We start from the raw sequence: 17,356 nt of genomic DNA, 5'->3' as shown, positions 1-17,356 counted from the left end.
ACACACAGACACAAACTCAGACAGGAGACATGTAAGTGTACACATCAGTGTGACTAAAAATACACTTTCACACACAGTCGCTGACATATACACACTAACCTTTGCGGACGCAAACAAGACGCAAACACACTCACACACAACCATACAGTGAGGGAAAAAAGTATTTGATCACCTGTTGATTTTGTACGTTTGCCCACTGACAAAGACATGATCAGTCTATAATTTTAATGGTAGGATTATTTGAACAGTGAGAGACAGAATAACAACAAAAAAATCCAGAAAAAACGCATGTCAAAAATGTTATATGAGGGAAATATGTATTTGACCCCTCTGCAAAGCATGACTTAGTACTTGGTGGCAAAACCCTTGTTGGCAATCACAGAGGTCAGACGTTTCTTGTAGTTGGTCACCAGGTTTGCACACATCTCAGGAGGGATTTTGTTCCACTCCTCTTTGCAGATCTTCTCCAAGTCATTAAGGTTTCGAGGCTGACGTTTGGCAACTCGAACCTTCAGCTCCCTCCACAGATTTTCTATGGGACTAAGGTCTGGAGACTGGCTAGGCCACTCCAGGACCTTAATGTGCTTCTTCTTGAGCCACTCCTTTGTTGCCTTGGCCGTGTGTTTTGGGTCATTGTCATGCTGGAATACCCATCCACGACCCATTTTCAATGCCCTGGCTGAGGGAAGGAGGTTCTCACCCAAGATTTGACGGTACATCGTCCCTTTGATGTGGTGAAGTTGTCCTGTCCCCTTAGCAGAAAAACACCCCCAAAGCATAATGTTTCCTCCTCCATGTTTGATGGTGGGGATGGTGTTCTTGGGGTCATAGGAAGCATTCCTCCTCCTCCAAACACGGCGAGTTGAGTTGATGCCAAAGAGCTCGATTTTGGTCCCATCTGACCACAACACTTTCACCCAGTTCTCCTCTGAATCATTCAGATGTTCATTGGCAAACTTCAGACGGCCCTGTATATGTGCTTTCTTGAGCAGGGGGACCTTGCGGGCGCTGCAGGATTTCAGTCCTTCACGGCGTAGTGTGTTACCAATTGTTTTCTTGGTGACTATGGTCCCAGCTGCCTTGAGATCATTGACAAGATCCTCCCGTGTAGTTCTGGGCTGATTCCTCACCGTTCTCATGATCATTGCAACTCCACGAGGTGAGATCTTGCATGGAGCCCCAGGCCGAGGGAGATTGACAGTTATTTTGTGTTTCTTCCATTTGCGAATAATCGCACCAACTGTTGTCACCTTCTCACCAAGCTGCTTAGCGATGGTCTTGTAGCCCATTCCAGCCTTGTGTAGGTCTACAATCTTGTCCCTGACATCCTTGGAGAGCTCTTTGGTCTTGGCCATGGTGGAGAGTTTGGAATCTGATTGTCAACGCGTGCTGTAGGTGGGTGCAGTGGTGGAATCAAACGCAGGACACAGACGGATAGTCCAACAGACTTTAGTAATCGCCAAACACGGAACTAGGACAACTCTTGCCCGTAGGCGAAATACGCACGAAGGCGAACAAAACAAAAGCGCACAAAACAGGTGCGTAAATACTCCAACGCAGTGGAGGGAAGCTCAACCGAGCGAAATACAAGAATGACGCCCTACACACGACTGACCAAAATCAATAACACACAACACGAGACAAACACAACGAGAAACTTATAGAACACTAATTAGGCTAAACGAGAACAGGTGTGACAACAAACAGACAAAAGCAAACGAACATGAAACATACAACGGTGGCAGCTAGTATTCCGGAGACAACGAACGCCGAAGCCTGCCCGAACAAGGGAGAGAGGCAGCCTCGGCCGAAACCGTGACAGTACCCCCCCCTTGACGCGCGGCTCCAGACGTGCGCCGACTCCGGCCTCGGGGACGACCCGGAGGACGCGGAGCAGGGTGCGTCGGGTGCCCACGATGGAATTCCGTCAGGAGAGACGGGTCCAAAATGTCTCTCCTCGGCACCCAGCACCGCTCCTCCGGACCTGCACCCTCCCACTCCACTAGATACTGGAGACCCCCCCATCCGACATCTCGAATCCAAGATGGACCTCACAGTGTACGCCGGTGCCCCTCGATGTCCAATGGGGGCGGAGGAGTCTCCCTGATCTCACTTTCTTGGAGTGGGCCAGCTACCACCGGCCTGAGAAGGGACACATGGAACGAGGGGTTAATACTTTTATATTCAACAGGCAGTTGTAATTTGTAACACACCTCGTTCAACCTTCCCAGGACTTTAAAGGGCCCTACAAACCGCCGACCCAGTTTCCGACAGGGCAGGCGGAGGGGCAGGTTTCTGGTAGAGAGCCAGACTCGATCACCAGGTGCGTACACCGGTCCCTCACTGCGGTGGAGATCGGCGCTCGCCTTATGACGTCGGAGGGCCCGCTGCAGGTGGACGTGTGCAGCGTTCCATGTCTCCTCCGAGCGCCGCGCCCACTCATCCACCGCAGGAGCCTCGATCTGGCTCTGCTGCCAAGGTGCCAGAACCGGCTGGTACCCTAACACACATTGGAAAGGGGTTAGGTTAGTGGAGGAATGGCGTAGGGAATTCTGGGCCATTTCGGCCCAGGGAACGTACTCTGCCCACTCCTCCGGCCGGTCCTGGCAGTATGTTCTAAGAAACCTACCCACATCCTGGTTCACACGTTCCACCTGCCCATTACTCTCCGGGTGGTAACCCGAGGTGAGGCTCACCGAGACCCCCAACCGCTCCATAAAGGCTCTCCAGACCCTGGAGGTAAATTGGGGACCCCGATCAGACACAATATCCTCGGGTACCCCGTAGTGCCGGAACACATGGGTGAATAGTGCTTCGGCGGTTTGCAGGGCAGTAGGAAGGCCCGGCATGGGGAGCAAACGACAGGCCTTAGAAAACCGGTCCACAACGACCAGTATAGTGGTGTTCCCCTGTGACGGAGGAAGGTCAGTAAGGAAATCCACCGAGAGGTGAGACCATGGTCGTTGTGGAACGGGCAGGGGTAGTAACTTACCCCTAGGCAGATGTCTAGGCGCCTTACACTGGGCGCACACCGAGCAGGAGGAAACATAAACCCTCACATCCTTCGCCAACGTGGGCCACCAGTACTTGGCACTAAGACAGTGCACTGTCCGGCCGATACCAGGATGTCCAGAGGAGGGTGACGTGTGAGCCCAATAGATCAATCGATCCCGAACCTCGAGCGGAACGTACTTCCGACCCTCAGGGCATTGCGGTGGACTAGGGTCGGTGCGTAACTGCCCGCTCGAGTTCAGCATCGACCTCCCACACTACCAGTGCCACCAGACACGACTCCGGCAGTATGGGAGTGGGCTCCACGGACCTCTCCTCCGTGTCATACCGCCGAGACAGCGCATCTGCCTTACCGTTCTGTGACCCAGGGATGTACGTGATCTTAAATGTAAACCTGGTCAAGAACATATTCCATCTTGCCTGGCGAGGGTTCAGCCTCCTCGCTGCCCGGATGTACTCCAGGTTACGGTGGTCCGTCAAAATGAGGAAAGGGTGTTGAGCCCCCTCAAGCCAGTGCCTCCACACCTTTAGGGCCTGTACCACGGCTAACAGCTCCCTGTCCCCTACGTCATAGTTCCGCTCCACCGGACTGAGCTTCTTAGAATAAAAAGCACAGGGGCGGAGTTTAGGTGGCGCGCCAGACCGTTGTGAAAGCACGGCTCCTAGACCGGCCTCTGACGCGTCCACCTCTACCTGGAACGGCAAAGAGGGATCCGGATGCGCCAGCACCGGGGCCGAGGTAAACAGGTCCTTCAGCCTCCCAAACGCCCTGTCCGCCTCGGCCGACCACTGCAGACGCACCGGACCCCCCTTCAAAAGAGACGTGATGGGAGCTGCCACCTGTCCAAAACCCCGGATAAACCTCCGGTAGTAATTCGCAAACCCCAAAAACTGCTGCACCTCCTTCACAGTGGTTGGTGTTTGCCAATTACGCACGGCCGACACCCGGTCTACCTCCATCTTCACCCCTGACGCAGACAACTGATACCCCAAAAAGGAGACCGACTCATGGAAAAACAGACACTTCTCTGCCTTAACATACAGGTCGTGCTCCACCAGCCTCCGCAACACTCTGCGCACCAGGGCCACATGCTCGACACGGGTAGGCGAGTACACGAGAATGTCATCTATGTACACAACCACCCCCTGCCCCTGCATGTCCCTGAAGATCTCATCCACGAATGATTGGAAAACTGACGGAGCGTTCATCAACCCGTATGGCATGACCAGATACTCGTAATGGCCCGAGGTGGTACTAAAGGCTGTCTTCCATTCATCGCCCTCCCTGATGCGCACCAAGTTGTACGCGCTCCTTAGATCTAATTTAGTGAAGAAACGCGCCCCATGCAATGACTCAGTCATGGTCGCAATCAGCGGGAGTGGATAACTGTACTTCACCGTAATCTGATTGAGACCACGGTAATCGATGCACGGGCGCAAACCACCATCCTTTTTCTTCACAAAAAAAGAAACTCGAGGACGCAGGGGAAGTGGAAGGCCGTATGTATCCTTGTCTCAGAGATTCGTCTATGTAAGTCTCCATAGCTTTCTTCTCCTCTTGAGACAGAGGATACACATGGCTCCGTGGGAGCGCAGCTCCTGCCTGGAGGTCTATCGCACAATCTCCCTGCCTATGGGGCGGCAACTGCGTCACCCTCGACTTACTAAACGCAATAGCCAAATCCCCCATACTCGGGGGAACGTGCAATGCGGGCACCTGGTTTGGACTCTCCACCGAGGTAGCCCCTACGGAAACGCCTAAACATCTACCCACACACCGGGCAGACCACTCCATCAGAGCCCTCTCCTGCCACGAAATGGATGGGTTATGGGTACTCAACCAGGGCATGCCCAGCACCACCGGATACGCAGGAGAGTCAATCAGAAATAGCTGAATCATCTCCTGATGACCCCCCTGCGCACACATCCTAAGTGGCGCAGTGACCTCCCTGATCAAGCCCGCACCCAACGGACGGCTATCTAGGACATGAACGGGGAAAGGGACATCAACAGGAAGAAGGGGAATCCCTAAAGCTAAAAAAAACTTCTTATCAATAAAATTCCCAGCCGCGCCTGAATCTACCAGCGCCTTATGCTGGGAATGAGGTGCTACCTGTGGAAAACGCACAGGTATACAGAAATGTGCAACAGAGAGCTCTGGGTGAGTGGGGCGCCTACTCACCTGGAGGGAATCCCCAGTGCGGGACCTGTCGTCCTCTCCCCTAGGAGGCCATCCCCAGCACCTAGCCGCGGTGTGTCCTCCCCGACCACAGTTGGTGCAGGGGATGGACCCCTAGTAAGCCGAGCCCTCCTCTCTCTAGCGCCAGCGCCCCCGAGCTCCATGGGGCACGGCTCGGAGGCGCTGGAGGGTGAAATGGACGGACCCCCCTCGGGACGTCCGCGGGTAGCTAGCAGGTTATCCAGCCTGATGGACATGTCGACCAACTGGTCGAACGTGAGGCTGGTGTCCCTACAGGCCAGCTCCCGACGGACGTCCTCTCGTAGACTACATCTGTAGTGATCGACGAGGGCCCGATCATTCCACCCTGCATCTGCCGCTAGAGTCACGGAATTCGAGGGCGAACTCCTGAGCACTCCTCCTCCCCTGCCGGAGGAAGACCAGACGCTCCCCGCCGCTTTCCCCTCCGGGGATGGTCAAACACCGCCTTGAAGCGGCGGGAGAACTCGTCGTAAGTTATGGTGTCCGCGTCGATCCTCCTCCACTCCGCGTTGGCCCATTCCAACGCCTTCCCGGACAGGCAGGAGATCAGGGCGGACACGCTCTCATGTCCCGAGGGCGCCGGATGCACGGTGGCCAGGTACAGCTCCACCTGGAGAAGGAAACCCTGGCACCCGGCCGCGGTCCCATCGTAAGCCCTCGGGAGCGAGAGTCGGACTCCTCGGGGTTCCGGTGCGGGAATAGGCTGACTGGCCGATGGTGCTGGCAGGGAGGGTGGCGGTGGAGGCGTCCCCCAGCCTCGGATGGTGGTGATCACCTCCTGCAGTGCGGTCCCCATCTGCAGGATCTGGTCACCTTGTTCCCGGACCCTGTCCTCCAGCGTCGCCTGGGCTGCTGCGGCTCCTGCTGATTCCATTGTAGGTGTGTTATTCTGTCAACGCGTGCTGTAGGTGGGTGCAGTGGTGGAATCAAACGCAGGACACAGACGGATAGTCCAACAGACTTTAGTAATCGCCAAACACGGAACTAGGACAACTCTTGCCCGAAGGCGAAATACGCACGAAGGCGAACAAAACAAAAGCGCACAAAACAGGTGCGTAAATACTCCAACGCAGTGGAGGGAAGCTCAACCGAGCGAAATACAAGAATGACGCCCTACACACGACTGACCAAAATCAATAACACACAACACGAGACAAACACAACGAGAAACTTATAGAACACTAATTAGGCTAAACGAGAACAGGTGTGACAACAAACAGACAAAAGCAAACGAACATGAAACATACAACGGTGGCAGCTAGTATTCCGGAGACAACGAACGCCGAAGCCTGCCCGAACAAGGGAGAGAGGCAGCCTCGGCCGAAACCGTGACACTGATTGATTGATTGCTTCTGTGGACAGGTGTCTTTTATACAGGTAACAAACTGAGATTAGGAGCACTCCCTTTAAGAGTGTGCTCCTAATCTCAGCTCGTTACCTGTATAAAAGACACCTGGGAGCCAGAAATCTTTCTGATTGAGAGGGGGTCAAATACATATTTCTCATTCAAATGCAAATAAATGTATAACATTTTTGACATGCGTTTCCTGGATTTTGTTGTTGTTATTCTGTCTCTCACTGTTCAAATAAACCTACCATTAAAATTATAGACTGATAATTTCTTTGTCAGTGGGCAAATGTACAAAATCAGCAGGGGATCAAATATTTTTTTCCCTCACTGTATCTACGTACCTGCACACTCACACACACACACACACACGCACAGACACGCACAGACACACACACACACACACACACACACACACACACACACACACACACACACACACACACACACACAGTCTGACACAAGGGCTATCTACTGTATCATGGTTATGGCTCCACTCCACTCAGAACTCTACCTTAAAACTTACTTGCGGGGGGCAAGTAAACAATTTAAGTCAGTGAAAACAAAATGTCCATGTCCTATGTACACCAAATGGGAACTTTTTTCTCTCCCTCTCCCTTCTGCTGCTGCTGTTACAGAGGATATCTGGAGGGTATCTAGAATATGGTACAGAGAGGGAAAAAGAGGAGATCAAATGTATTTATCTACCTGAGCTTTCCAACACATTAGTCAAATTGTGGCGGGCCAAAATTAATTAGTCTTCCAAACAGAGAGGACACACATCTGGTTTAACTCTAAACTAGGGGCCAGGGAGGGGTGGGGGGATCAGGGACAGAGGTAGGGATTCAGCAGGTGATGGCAGAAAAACTCCACAATAGAGAGGAGAGAAGAGAGAGGAGGAGGAGGAGGAGGAGGAGGAGGAGGAGAGTAGGTATGAGATACGCAGTACATTACCTCTTTAATACTGTCCAGATATAGCCCTGTGTGTGTGAATTCTGCAGGCTACTATAATGTGGGGACACTGGCATGTCCCACTACAGCACTAAACAGCTGCTCCACAGTTGCCATCTTTCACAAATGAAAGGGACACAGCAGAGGGCAGTGTGTGTTATAATGTGTTTTATGTTTTATGTTCTCTGTATTGTTATTGTATATTCTGTATGTTGACTATGTTGACTTTGTGTCTGTATTCTGTCTATGTTGTCTATTGCTGGCAGCACCTATTCACTAAGTTAAATTCCTGGTATGTGTAAATGTACTTGGTTAATAAAGTTATTCTGATTCTGTGTACAGTCCGTGTGCACGCATGCGCGTGTGTGTGTGTGACACATGAAAGAGTGAGGCAGCAAAAGGCATCACTAAGAAATATTCAGTGCCTCGTAAATCAGTGCTGTGCTGGTCCATAGCTTTAACAGAACCAGAGACACATGTACAACTGTGTGTGTGTGTGTGTGTGCATGTGTTTAACTCTGGGTGAAAATGTGTGTCTCATTCTGTCACAGACAAAGTCATTACACACTGTTCTGTCCTATAGGGACAGTCACATAATGTAACCTAATTGTAATCTGATAAAGTGTTGGCATGTCATTGACATTAATCACGGAAAAGCCATGTTCCAATTATCTGACTGTGAAGGTCGTTGGGTGGCCATTGAGTGGCCTAGATACTACCCAGGGTGCAATGTGACCCTGTTGGTTGCCTGACCAAGGTCTCTGACTTTCGTCACTTAACGTTTTTTCCTTTCAGGTATACAATTGTTTGTTCAGATTCCCTTTCACTACAGATGTAGGATCTTAATTTGATCATTCCTTTGTAGCTGAGATTTTTGAAAAGCAAACTTCTAGTGCATTCAATGTTTAAAAAGGCTTCTAAAGTTTGTAATTTCCATTTTAACATGTCAGACAGATTTGCCCTAATGAAAAATGCATCAACCCCTACAACAAATGTCCATTAAGTATAATCCACATAATAATTCACATATCCTGTTGCTGCAGGATTATTTGCTGTAGCAAACTGGCACAAATTAAAATCCTACATATCTATGCACTTCGTTCTTGATTCTTCTATGGACCTGTGTTGAAGTTAATGTTACTTCAGGTGTGCAGATTTTGTTCTATGCAATGTGACCGTGCTAGACAGAGTCAAGAGATGTCGGGGACACGGGTGATCATGAGAAGTTGTTGTTAATTGACCTACCGGGTTACATAAATAAAATAATGAATAAAACAAAATAGATATGAGGTGTGAGCCTGAGAAAAAGACATCCATATTCAGGAATAAACCATGTGTGGTTACCTACCGCTGCTCCACTCTTTATCACTGTGACTTCTTCTCGCTAGAGGAAACCCTGGCTGTGTCATGAGTTCACATCTCAATGGATTTTAAATAGCGTATTTATTAAAATCGTCATGATTTTTTTCCTTAATAAAATTCCACTTATAAACTTGTTGCATGTAGTACCCCTGAGTGTCAAAACATTTTACATGTGACATTACATTTCCTTAGCATAAAAGCTGTACTCGGGTTGAATTCAACAGGGGCTCAGTTTACCATGATAAATTATCTGATATATTATCTGCCGTGAACCAGGTCAGCTGGTCTAATTACACTACCGCTACGGAGGAGAGGAAATTGTAAAGAATGAAACAAATGAGTACTCAATTAACACGGCCTCATGAGAGAACACACTGACTCAAGTGTGGTGTATGTGTGCGGACATGGGACCAGGGGAAGGTGCAGTTGAAATGGAAGCTGACATTTTGTTTTGAAGTTGTGGCAAACCCTTGGTTTGGCTAAGAGAAGTATTACTTAGATTAAATTATGATTTGAGTTAAGGTTAAGTCACTGCTTTACCTGCACTAAAACTATTTTTGCTTGATTTAATTGTTGTTTGACTTTTTTAATTGTTTTGTGTTATATCCTATGGAAACTTAAATTGGGAGAGAAATTAAAGAAACTGGTAATTGACCCACCTTTCATGTTCTTCCACTCCCAAACTACAGGTGTAGGATCTTAATTTGATCACACTTTTGTTGCTGAGAATTTTTGATGAGCATTATGATTTACATTAATTCACTGAAAACCCGCACTAACACACGGTTATATTAACAGTATTCCACTTTTCATGTAGCCTTATTTTGACCAGCTAATATCCTAACCACCAAACAAGCAACATTATGGACTAAATGTTCAAATCCTGTTGCAGCATTTTGATGTGACAATATAGGTAAAATTAAGATCCTACAGTCTGGAGTCTGGAATCCAAAAATATAGCTCAACATAACTGGTATGAGGATAGTTATAGATTTGTGTTAACATTCTAGACAGTAAAATTAGATAGTCCTATATTTTCTAAGAGGGTAGTTACAGTGCCTTAAGAAAGAGTTCATACCCCTTGACTAATTCCACATTTTTTTGTGTTACAGCCTGAATTCAATATGAATTAATATATATATATATATATATATATATATATATTTTACCGATCTACACACATTACCCCATAATGACAAAGTGAGCATAAGCATTCAAAACCCCTAAGTCAATACTATGTAGAAGCACCTTTGGCAGCAATTACAGCTGTGAGTCTTTCTGGGTAAGTCTCTAAGAGCTTTCCACACCTAGATTGTTCAACATTTGCCCATTATTCTTTTCAATATTCTTTAAGCTCTTTCAAATTTGTTGTTAATCATTGCTAGACAACCATTTTCAGGTCTTGCAATAGATTTTCAAGTAGATTTAAGTCAAAAATGTAACTCTGCCACTCACTGTCTTCTTGGTAAGCAAGTCCTATGTAGATTTGGCCTTGTGTTTTAGGTTATTGTCCTGCTGAAAAGTGAATTGATCTCCCAGTGTCTGGTGGAAAGCAGACTGAACCAGGTTTTCCTCTAGGATTTAGCCTATACTTAGTTCCCTTCCGTTTCTTTTTTTATCCTGAAAAATTCCCAGTCCTTAACGATTACGATTACAAGCATACCCATAACATGCAGCCACCTCTATGCTTGGAAATATGGAGGGTGGTACTCAGTAATGTGTTGTATTTTCATTTTGTATTAATTTGTAAAAATGTCATAAAACAAAATTCCACTTTGTCATTATGGGGTATTGTGTGTAGGCCAGGTGACCAAAAATCTCAATTTAATCTATTTTAAATTCAGGCTGTAACACAAACAAATGTGGAAAAAGTCAAGGGGTGTGAATACTTTCTGAAGGCACTGTACATGTAGTTCAAGATGATTGCTATCACATTACATATTTGTGCTAGATTCAGTTGCCTAGGATATGTGTTATTGTGTATATCTAGATCAGTAAAGCCTATTCTATGATCCCTTTTATGGTAAGTATCACTCTTTGTCTCACCTGTCTCCGGGAAGATAGTGTTACAATGCAAAGTATCATCACCTTTTATACAACCTCAGAATAAAGCTCCGACAACAATGGTTGACCAAAACATTATACTCCTTCATGTGGATAATACCTACCAGAAAGCTAACACAAATATGGAGCAACAAGCCAAATTAAATTCACAATTTGTTATAAAAATGTAATTACTCCACCTTATCAATAAAAGTAACATATTAAATGTCATTATCATTAGCTGTGGCAGCCCTTTATTCCTAACTGTAAGTAATTTGAATTGAAGAACAGTGTTGAATTCCCACACAATGTGAACACAACTGGGCTTTCATGAAAAGCCTTTCAAGCCAGAAAACTGTCAAAATAATTGAGCGGTCAATGATTTATCTTAACTTCAAAGAGATAAACCTCTTTGGACGGACAAAGATACATCTTCGTGAGCCGAGTCAGAGTCTGCGGTTTAGGGATGATAAGGAACCTGTTCTGGCTTGGGGGACAAAGTGAGAGGAAGCATTTAATTCCACAGGCCTGACAAAGCATATCAATTTGTAAAAGCCAGAGGTCATTTGGCGTTACCTCTCACCAGTCGGTCTGAACCTCTGTTAGCTAGCGGCTGGCTACAGTAACAACAACAAAGAGTCTGAATTGATTTGAAATTATATAACACAAAGAAGAACAAACAACACAAAGTGAGGTGTGCACACAAAAACTTCCAACATTTAACTGTTTTGCCAATAGCAGCTTATTCTACTTATATTGTAGGTGGTTGCCTTGAATAAAAAGCATGAACGAATCCAAGAAAAGTTAACAATTTTCCTTCTGTTTAATGTCAAAGTAACATGCAGTGACTTCAGAAAGTATTCACACCCCTTCACTTTTTTGCAAATTTTGATGTGTTACAGCCTGAATAAAAAATTTAGAGTTTGTGTTACTGGCCTACACACAATACCCATTAATGTCAAAATGGAATGATGTTTTTAGACATTTTTACAAATTAATAAAAAATGTAAAGCTGAAATGTACAGTTGAAGTTGGAAGTTTACATACACCTAGGTTGGAATCATTAAAACTCAATTTTCAACCACTCCACAAATTTCTTGTTAACAAACTATAGTTTTGGTAAGTCGGAAAGGACATCTACTTTGTGCATGACACAAGTAATTTTTCCAACAATTGTCTACAGACAGATTATTTCACTTATAATTCACTGTATCACAATTCCAGTGGGTCAGAAGTGTACATACACTAAGTTGACTGTGCCTTTAAAAAGCTTGGAAAATTCCAGAAGATGAGCTTCTGATAGGCTAATTGACATCATTTGAGTCAATTGGAGGTGTACCTGTGGATGTATTTCAAGGCCTACCTTCAAACTCAGTGCCTCTTTGCTTGACATCATGGGAAAATCCAATGAAATCAGCCAAGACCTCAGAAAGATAATTGTAGACCTCAACAAGTCTGGTTCATCCTTGGGAGCAATTTCCAAACGCCTGAAGGTACCACGTTCATCTGTACAAACAATAGTACGCAAGTATAAACACCATGGGACCACACAGCCGTCATACCGGTCAGGAAGGAGACGCGTTCTGTCTCCTAGAGATGAACGTACTTTGGTGCGAAAAGTGCAAATCAATCCCAGAACAACAGCTAAGGACCTTGTGAAGATGCTGGAGGAAACAGGTACAAAAGTATCAATATCCACAGTAAAACGAGTCCTATATCGACATAACCTGAAAGGCCGCTCAGCAAGGAAGAAGCCACTGGTCCAAAACCGCCATAAAAAAGCCTGACTACGGTTTGCAACTGCACATGGGGACAAAGATCGTATTTTGGAGAAATGTCTTCTGGTCTGATGAAACAAAAATATAACTGTTTGGCCATAATGACCATCGTTATGTTTGGAGGAAAAAGGGGGTTCTTGCACCGTGAAGCACAGGGGTGGCAGCATCATGCTGTGGGGGTGCTTTGCTGCAGGAGGGACTGTGCACTTCACAAAATAGATGGCATCATGAGGAAGGAAAATGATGTGGATATATTGAAACAACATCTCAAGACATCAGTCAGGAAGTTAAAGCTTGGTCGCAAATGGGTCTTCCAAATGGACAATGACCCCAACCATACTTCCGAAGTTGTGGCAAAATGGCTTAAGGACAATAAAGTCACGGTATTGGAGTGGCCATCACAAAGCCCTGACCTCAATCCTATAGAAAATGTGTGTTTAACATGATTTTTGAATGACTACCTCATATCTGTACCCCACACATACAATTATCTGTAAGGTCCCTCAGTCAAGCAGTGAATTTCAAACACAGATTAAACAACAAAGACCAGGGAGGTTTTCCAATGCCGCACAAAGAAGAGCACCTATTGAATAAAAAAAGCAGACACTGAATATCCCTTTGTACATGGTGAAGTTATTAATTACACTTTGGATGGTGTATCAATACACCCAGTCACTACAAAGATACAGGAGTCCTTCTTAACTCAGTTGCCGGAGAGGAAGGAAACCGCTCAGGGATTTCACCATGAGGCCAACGGTGACTTTTAAACAGTTACAGTGTTTAATGGCTGTGATAGGAGAAAACTGAGGATGTATCAAAAACATTGTAGTTATGCCACAATATTAACCTAAATGACAGAGTGAAAAGAAGGAAGCTTGTATAGAATACAAATATTCCAAAACATGCATATTGTTTGCAATAAGGCACTAAAGTAAAACTGCAAAGAATGTGGCAAAAAAAATCTACTTTCTGTCCTGAAAACAAAGCTTAATGTTGGGGCAAATTCAACACAACACAAGACATCACTGAGTATCACTCTTCATATTTCCAAGCATGGTGATGGCTGCATCATGTTATGGGTATGCTTGTCATCGGCAAGGACTAGGGAGTTTTTTTGGGGGGTAAAAAGAAACAGAATAGAGCTAAGCATAGGCAAAATCCTAGAGGAAAACCTGATTCAGTCTGATTTCCAACAGAAACTGGGAGACAAATTCACCTTTCAGCAGGACAATAACCTAAAACAGAAGGCCAAATATACACTAGAGTTGCTTACCAAGACGACATTGAATGTTCCTGAGTGGCCTAGTTACAGTTGGACATAAATTGGCTTAAAAATCTATGGCAAGACTTGAAAATGGCTGTCTAGCAATGATCAACAACCAACTTGACAGAGGTAGAATAATTTTTTTAAGAATCATGTGCAAATATTGCACAATCCAGGTGTGCAAAGCTCTTAGAGACTTACCCAGAAAGACTCACAGCTGTAATCACTGCCAAAGGTGATTCTAACATGTATTGACTCAGGGGTGTGAATACTTCGAGATATTTCTAAAAACATATTTTCAGTTTGTCATTATGGGGTATTGTGTGTAGATGGTTGACATAAAAAAAAATATCCTTTTAAATTTAGGCTGTAAAACAACAAAATGTGGAATAAGTGAAGGGGTATGAATACTTTCTGAAGGCACTGTAACTACCCTCTCAGAAAATATAGGACTATCTAATTTTACTGTCTCAGCAATAAAAGAGTGATCAAATGAAGATCCTACATCTGTAGTCACAATTCCCAGTTCATTTGATTTTTCTCACAATTTAAGTTTCCATAAATTAAGTTAGTGTTAGCCAAGCACAAAAGATGGATGGAGGCTATAACACAAACCAATTACAAAAGTCAAACAACAATTCCATCAAGCAAAAACTGTTTTAAGTGGAGGTAAAGTATTATACCTTTAACTTAACCTTAACTCAAGTCATCATTTAATCTAAGTAATACTTCTAATAGCAAAACCAAGGCTTCAAAACAAAATGTCATCTTCCCTCTCACCTGCACCTTCCCCTGGGCGGCCACATTTTAAACAAAATAAACAAGGCTTATAAAGAGAGACAGTCCCATGTCCGCACACTTACACCACACTTGAGTCAGTGTGTTCTCTCATGAGGCTGTGTGAATTGAGTATTCATTTGTTTAATTTCTTTCCATTTTCTCTCCTCCAGAGTGGTAGTGTAATTAGACCAGCTGACCTGGTTCTGAAGGCACTCTACATGCACATTGAATAAATAAACCTGTAAGTCAGTGCTTTGTGCTCTCTTATGAGCACATTTGCGTCATAAGAATGTAAAGGTCAGAAGGGTATTGTTGAGACAAAAAACATTTTGGCCATCAAAGTACTGATTGAGTTTCGTTGCATACTTCATGAAATATCATATTAGCATGTCAAGGGAACCTATCTGTTAAAGCAAAGCCACAAAGGAACTAGGCCATTGCCTATGGTTAATTCTGAAGACTTAAGGTGTCTTGTGTTTCATGAATTGCCACAAAGTAGGTGTAACCATCAAAACAATGCCATTGTTTCAATACACAGAGCGGCACTGACCTTGTTTCTGTCCAATCCCAAGAAGCCATGCATGGCTATAAAATCACCTCCATACATCTCAACAGAATCAAAAAGCAGGAGACAACCAGCATAAGACACATTTTAGCGTCCCAGTCAAGATATGAACACAGCAAGGAATGCAAAAATGCATATTTTCAGCTTTGTCCTTTTGGCCATGATGGTCACAAAGAGCAGTCAACTACAATTAAGTGATTGTGAATTGAATTTAAGACGCCCAGCATACACTGACATCTCAGTAACTTGTGGCACCAAATCTATTGGCCTTGCTATCCTCATCTGCCCTGCCATTTACACTGGCTACAATGAGTCCCTGCTTATCCTCAACAACATCATGAATGACCCAGCCTGCAAGGGAACCGTGGATAGCAGTGTCACTCCACCGCTCTTGAGGTTTGAATTATCCCTCAACACGACCAATTCTTGTGGCAGCCTCTTCAAGACAACCAGCGCTCCAGGCACAGGGATATTTTCGGACTTCTCCAACATCCAGACGGTCAACATCAGCGGTGTGGTCCGATCATATGACCTCACCACGGGGACAGTCACCTACAAAACTGAGCTAAAGTATTATTACTCCTGTGCCTATCCCCTAGAGTACCTGATCAACAACACCCTGATCGATGTGTCAGCCTCCTCCATTGCAGTGAAGGACAACAATGGTAGTTTCATCAGCACTTTGAGACTTGAACTCTTCAGTGATGTCAACTACACTACTCCCATGGTCATTCCTAAACTGGGTATTGAGCTGAGAACCAAAGTCTATGCGCAAGTCAAGGCAACCAACCTGACCACCCAGTACAATGTGCTCCTTGACCGATGCTACGCCTCCATTTCTCCTATACCCACTAACTCCACTTTCTTCAACCTGTTTGTCCCCTGCAACAAGGACCAGATGACCACCATGCATGAGAACGGGATTAGTCATAGTGCCCGCTTCTCCTTCCCGGCCTTCCGCTTCATCGAGCAGCAGAATGAGACCGTGTCCACCTACTTCCTCCACTGCATCACCCGTCTCTGTGAGAAGAGCACCTGCAATACGTTCATGCAATGTAACAAAAGGAGGAGAAGGAGTGTTGTTCCTGCTACCGAAGATGGAGTGACAGAGTACAAAACCCTCACCTCCCCTCCCATTACCACCAAAGCAGAGAGCATTGTAGCTTCAAAAGAACAACTCATGGGCAGCAACAACTCTAACTCCACTTCAGGTCTTGGGGTGACAGTGGGCTTCCTGGCCTTCGCCTGCATCATCGCCATTGTGATAGCAGCAGTCTTCTACAAGAGGCTCAACCATTAAAGGGGAGACTGCTCTGCTCGCATGGGCTGAAATGTGACACCAGCTCACAGTAGTGCTTCTGTCTGCTTGTCTAACAACTCCGGTGGAGGACTGACTTATTCAGATTTGTTTACTTTTAGCCAAGAGCAAAAACGTTGTTTCGTAGGTGTACTTTAGAATAATCTGTCAGACATTAGCAATCATTTTGTGAACATAAACTGTAAATAAATCCTGTTGTTTTTATAGTAACTTACTGGCAGCCAGTTTACAGTAATGTACTGTTAAACCAAAGTTTATTTGTTACTGCACCATACTGTACTTTTTTTTATACAGTAATTTACAGGTAACTAGCAAAAACATCAGGATTGTTTTTACAGTGTACTTAAAACATTTAGGGATAAAATGTATATTTTGGAATAGTTGATGTGAAGGGACTTTGGCAGTTTATCACATGCATAGCTCGTTTATTAGTGCTTTAGTTTTGCAAATGCATACATGTGCTTTATAATAAAAAAAAGTTAAAGAAACAAAATAGTAGTATGTAGGTGGGATAACAGAATGCATAAATCCCTTGATAAGATCTGGAGAACAAGGTGTTTTAAATATTTTAAAACAATGCCATCTAAGAAAAGTATCATCCTGAAATGAATTGTCTGTTTGTCACAAAATGTTAAAATGTATTCAGAGACCAGACTTTGTGTGGAGTGTTTCTAAAGTGAACTAAATGTACCCTTCAAAGTATTGTTTTTGTTA

The 17,356-nt window shown here is 45.1% G+C and overlaps 1 protein-coding gene across 1 annotated transcript; it reads left to right on the top strand.

Moving 5' to 3' along the window:
• The first annotated feature begins 15,454 nt into the window (after nt 1–15,454).
• Nucleotides 15,455–16,624, top strand: LOC121537120 (zona pellucida-like domain-containing protein 1). Its single transcript, XM_041844895.1, has one exon. It carries the CDS (start codon nt 15,455–15,457, stop codon nt 16,622–16,624), a length of 1,170 nt encoding a protein of 389 aa, XP_041700829.1.
• The last annotated feature ends 732 nt before the right edge of the window (nt 16,625–17,356 follow it).

Source organism: Coregonus clupeaformis, unplaced genomic scaffold (assembly GCF_020615455.1).
Source record: "Coregonus clupeaformis isolate EN_2021a unplaced genomic scaffold, ASM2061545v1 scaf0236, whole genome shotgun sequence".
Taxonomy (NCBI): Eukaryota; Metazoa; Chordata; class Actinopteri; order Salmoniformes; family Salmonidae; genus Coregonus; species Coregonus clupeaformis.
This window is presented reverse-complemented; position numbering and strand designations above follow the sequence as displayed.